This window comes from Pundamilia nyererei, unplaced genomic scaffold (genome assembly GCF_000239375.1).
Source record: "Pundamilia nyererei isolate P.nyererei 1_Seehausen unplaced genomic scaffold, PunNye1.0 scaffold01196, whole genome shotgun sequence".
Taxonomy (NCBI): Eukaryota; Metazoa; Chordata; class Actinopteri; order Cichliformes; family Cichlidae; genus Pundamilia; species Pundamilia nyererei.
In genome coordinates, this window is record NW_005188597.1 from 8,533 (window position 1) to 12,982 (window position 4,450).

General features: G+C 38.2%; 1 protein-coding gene across 1 annotated transcript; it reads left to right on the forward strand.

Annotated features, from left to right (window-relative positions):
• The first annotated feature begins 1,512 nt into the window (after window positions 1-1,512).
• Window positions 1,513-3,924, forward strand: LOC102214505 (type-2 ice-structuring protein-like). Its single transcript, XM_005755315.1, has 6 exons — window positions 1,513-1,584; window positions 1,664-1,740; window positions 2,103-2,212; window positions 2,302-2,430; window positions 2,889-2,997; window positions 3,147-3,924. The coding sequence occupies exons 2-6, from the start codon at window positions 1,680-1,682 to the stop codon at window positions 3,212-3,214; spliced, it is 477 nt and encodes a 158-aa protein (XP_005755372.1). The 5' UTR covers window positions 1,513-1,584; window positions 1,664-1,679; the 3' UTR covers window positions 3,215-3,924.
• Window positions 3,925-4,450: the final 526 nt, after the last annotated feature.

The window sequence follows — 4,450 nt, forward strand, 5'->3', positions numbered from 1 at the left end:
CCATCACCTGGCTGAGCAGCTGAGCTTGCTCTGTGGGCTGCAGGTCCGACATGCCCAACGGATATTTTGGTATCACTGTGATAGAAAGGACCCAGAACACACTGTGTTGGAAAGAGAAATAATTGATTTGCAAAGGTTCTTCTTCACTCCTGACAGCTTTACAGCTTTACAGTTGTTGCATTGCTGCTTGACACACACAGGTCCAGGTTCCAGCTTCACTGATATACAGAGGGCTTAGCCACCTTTCCAGCTTCCTGGCACTGTCCCTTGAACCCACTGCACCATCCCTCCTCTTCAGTGGAGCTACAGACCACAACTCCCCAACATTATTCTTACACAATAAGTTGAAATTAAGACTCGTCCCTGTTCAGACAGTGAATGAACTGATGTCTTGTTCCAAAGCCTCACCGGGCAACAGTCCTCATTACTTGTTCAGTATCCAAAAAAGCCAGTTTAACAGCTGTGGTTTTAATTGCAATGTGTCAACTATTTACACTGTGACTTTTGTGTCTGAAATCAGCAAAAAAAACCAGAACAGCAAGGATTTAAAAACAACTTTTTGTAAGCAGTACAAATGCATGAGTTTTCCAATATAATTGAAATTATACCTGAGTTCTTGTTTCTTTAAATTACTAGTGACATATTAACATAAATTGGTGGAGAAAACAAGTAGCATTCAATACCCATTGGTATTTATTTAGACTCTTTTTCTCCAGTTGATCTTTCTTAGTTAACTTGGTTCAATCCTTGGCTCCTCCAGTCTCCATGTCAGGAGTGTGAATGCATATGAATGTAGTTAGGAAGCAGTCAGCTTAAAGAAAGTGTGTGATTGGGTGAATGTGCCATGTTGTAAAGAGCACTTTGAGTAATCCGGGAGAGTAGAAAAGTGATATGTAAGAATCAGTCCATTCACCGTCTGAACAGAGTTTTGCGATGTTACTTTTGCACTATTATGTTCCGGGACATGTCGTTATTACATGACTTGATTAAAGTACACATTAGGCTGAAACCTCTGGCAAACCAGATCTGGGCCACCAAAGGGCCGTCATTCTATGTGGTATGTGGGCCATGTGTAAGCACATTGTGTCGGCCAGATCCGGGCCACACCACTTTTTCTATGTGGGATAAAGAGTAACGGTGGTGTCAAGTGGTGGCAACACTTTCCTGGCTTTTTTTAACCACAAGTAATATTTTATTATATAATATTAGAATGCTAAACACTGACAGTAACACTAGTTTCAATGTATATTAATCTTCCTGAGCACAGTTTCTCACTTAACACACAAGCTTTGTCAGTTGTCCTGTAGTTTTATATCTTTGTTGAGCTTCAGTGAATATGTGATTTTAAGTCAGTAGTTATTATTTTGGTTTTGGTTGGGAAAGAAAGAAGTGTGATGAATATTTAGCAAATTATGTACGTGTCAGTTTTTTTCAGTGTTAGTTCCTGGTTATGCAAATATGTAAATATAAACGGTATTAAAACGCTGGTCTTAGAGAAGTTCAGCACCTCCACACTGGACAGTTGAAGCTACCAGATACTGATACTGATACTGAAAAGAAATAGGAGAAGATATTCTTCAAAAGGTTTGTGACAAACTCTCAGATTATCTTGTGTGCTTTCTTTAATGAACTGCTAGACATTTTAGATTTTCTTTTTCAACAGAGATACTAACATTACCATGAAGCTGCTGACTGTGGCTGCACTTCTTTGTGCAATGATGGCTCTAACCATGGCTGTTGGTGAGTATTGCAGCAGAATCTATCTATCTATCTATCTATCTATCTATCTATCTATCTATATATCTATCTATCTATCTATCTATCTATCTATCTATCTATATATCTAGATATTACTGTTATAATTTGAACATGGAACTATAATTCAATGTATGCACAAATACATGCCTAAGAAATAAGAATTCCCCGCACTTTGTTAGTTGACCTACATATTTGTACACATACCTGCACCTGAACACTGTGAATCACTTAACAAATATTTCACTGTCTACTTGCATGACTTGTCAGTGATTGTTTATAGCATGATTAAAAAATACAAAATCTGTCAACCAGAGATACATGTACAACTATTCATTTGATCCCAGCCAACAGTCACCTGGTCAAGAGTTCCAAACGTTGTCCTTATCGTTGGACTCGCCAAGATAATCGCTGCTTTTACTACGTTCCAACAACCATGAGTTGGGCTAGAGCTGAGGTGAGTTTCTTTTTCTTTTCTGATTAAACCACTTTTAACTGTTACTAATTACATTAAAAATTTCTGCTCTCTGTCACTCTCCACTGAAGAGAAACTGCTTGTCCATGGGGGCAAACCTTGCATCAGTGCGCAGCATCAGAGAGTACCAGACAATTCAGCGACTGACTGCCCATTATGGCTACCCCCAAACTTGGATTGGAGGAACTGATGCACCCCAGGTATTTTGTTTATTATTAGACAGTATTTGTTAGGTGTCTAATAAATTCAGTCAGAACCACTGTAGTCAAAATTATTTTTAAATTTCCACCTGCAGTGATTTATATCTAATGGTATGGCATGGCTATGAAGGTACCTGGTCTTTTCTGTACACATGTTGGAAGCCTAAGTCAGGGGAAGGAGCTAGAATACAAAACACAACAAGCATAAATGATAACCTATACACTATGTCAAAAATATATGAACGGCAGACCTGGGGTTTAATTGGATTTAAATATGGGTTGTAGACAATAGTGAAACTACCAGTAGGCTAAAGGAGCTTAAAGAACATGCCCAGTGTGAGAATTTCCAGTTTTTACATAGAAGGTTGCGTGCTCAAAGTCAGATGATCTGCTAGAACTGTGGCTATGCTTAACATTTTGGCCGCCCTGAACTAATGTGTTCAATTTCTGTCTTCTAGGAGGGTATTTGGTTGTGGAGTGATGGCACCAGTTTTCACTATTCACACTGGTGCCGAGGAGAGCCCAATAATAATCACAATCAGCACTGTATTCAGATGAATTATGGAGGTAATTTAGAAAACAATAATTAACATGATTGCTTAATGTGTTTGAAAGGTTTACGTGATCTAAGATAGAAGCCATAAAGGCTAATTAACTAGAGTTTAGGTTTTTGACTTTTTTAACATTTTACTGACTTCTACTTGTGAACCTTTCAGGTTCCAAGTGCTGGGATGATCTGCAGTGTGATGCTCAGCTGCCATCTGTCTGCGCCAAGAAAGTCTAATGTTTCTTGGACTGACACTGATGTATGATGGTGTTTGTGTTTCGCTAGCTCTTACTTTATTTTATTTTGCAGCATTATATTTTTCCTCTCTATAGCACCCAAAGAAAATGAACAATCAACACAAGTTGGGCTGTCATTAAGGCCATGTGACTTTAGTGGGAGCAGACTTGTTACCAAAGGATTGATTTTACATTTTTCTTCTGCAAAGAAAACTGTTCTCTTCTTTCTTTAAAATTGAAGCGTCAAGCAAGCATATCTCTGTGTTATGTCTTTTTTTTTGAGGTGTATATACATATTTACCAGATACATATATTAATATTTGTCTACTCTTTTATACATGTGTTAGTTCAATTACCAAATTTTTAAAAACTCATCACACATTCAGCAAACCTGGGGGAAAAAGTGCTAAGATTTGTTATAGAAGTTTGCATTACCCATTTATCCTGCAAGCCCATAGATTTATATATGCGTCTCCATAAGTTGATTCTGTTCATCTGGATGTAGATGTACTTACCTGGATGATTGAGCATGCATCAAGACATTTATATATGTGCTGTCAGATTAAGTGGGCATGTGCTGACAATTTCATCTATTTTTACTATGCGATTTCCTGTCAACAATATTCCTACTACAGCAGTCCTATCTATTTGTGAGCCTTTCTATATAGCTAAAAATGAAAAGAAATTTGTATACACAGTTCAATAAAGAGCATTACAATACAAAGAATTGTATCTGTAGCTTACTCTGTGTGCGTGTGCCCATCTCTGAGAGCACAGAAATCATAAATTGAAACCCAATATCCATCATAGTGAGGATAATAAAAGACGACAACACTCTGACAATTTTAGGCAAACTTTGGAGTGTAAATAACAGTATTTAGAGAGGCAAAGAGAAGAGATATCAAGTGTACCCGGGGGCACCTGAGTGGAGTCAACACCAGAAAACTGGAAGAAAGTAGACCAACACCTATACCACCACAGGCAGGCACTGTTGGGAGGCAAGTTACAGGGAGGAGTGCCCAGAGAGGGCAACTCAGTTAAATACACAAAACACTTCTGTGTTAAAACATTTAATCAGGCTAAAATACAATTTAACAAGCCTAAGCAAGACAACAACAATGGAGACCTAGAGTATATTAAAAAGCAGGAAAAAAACTCCTGGGTCCACTCTACTAAATTGCAGACCCCCTACTCAGCCTGTTCTCACTCCCGAGGCGTAATATAGTGACAATTTATC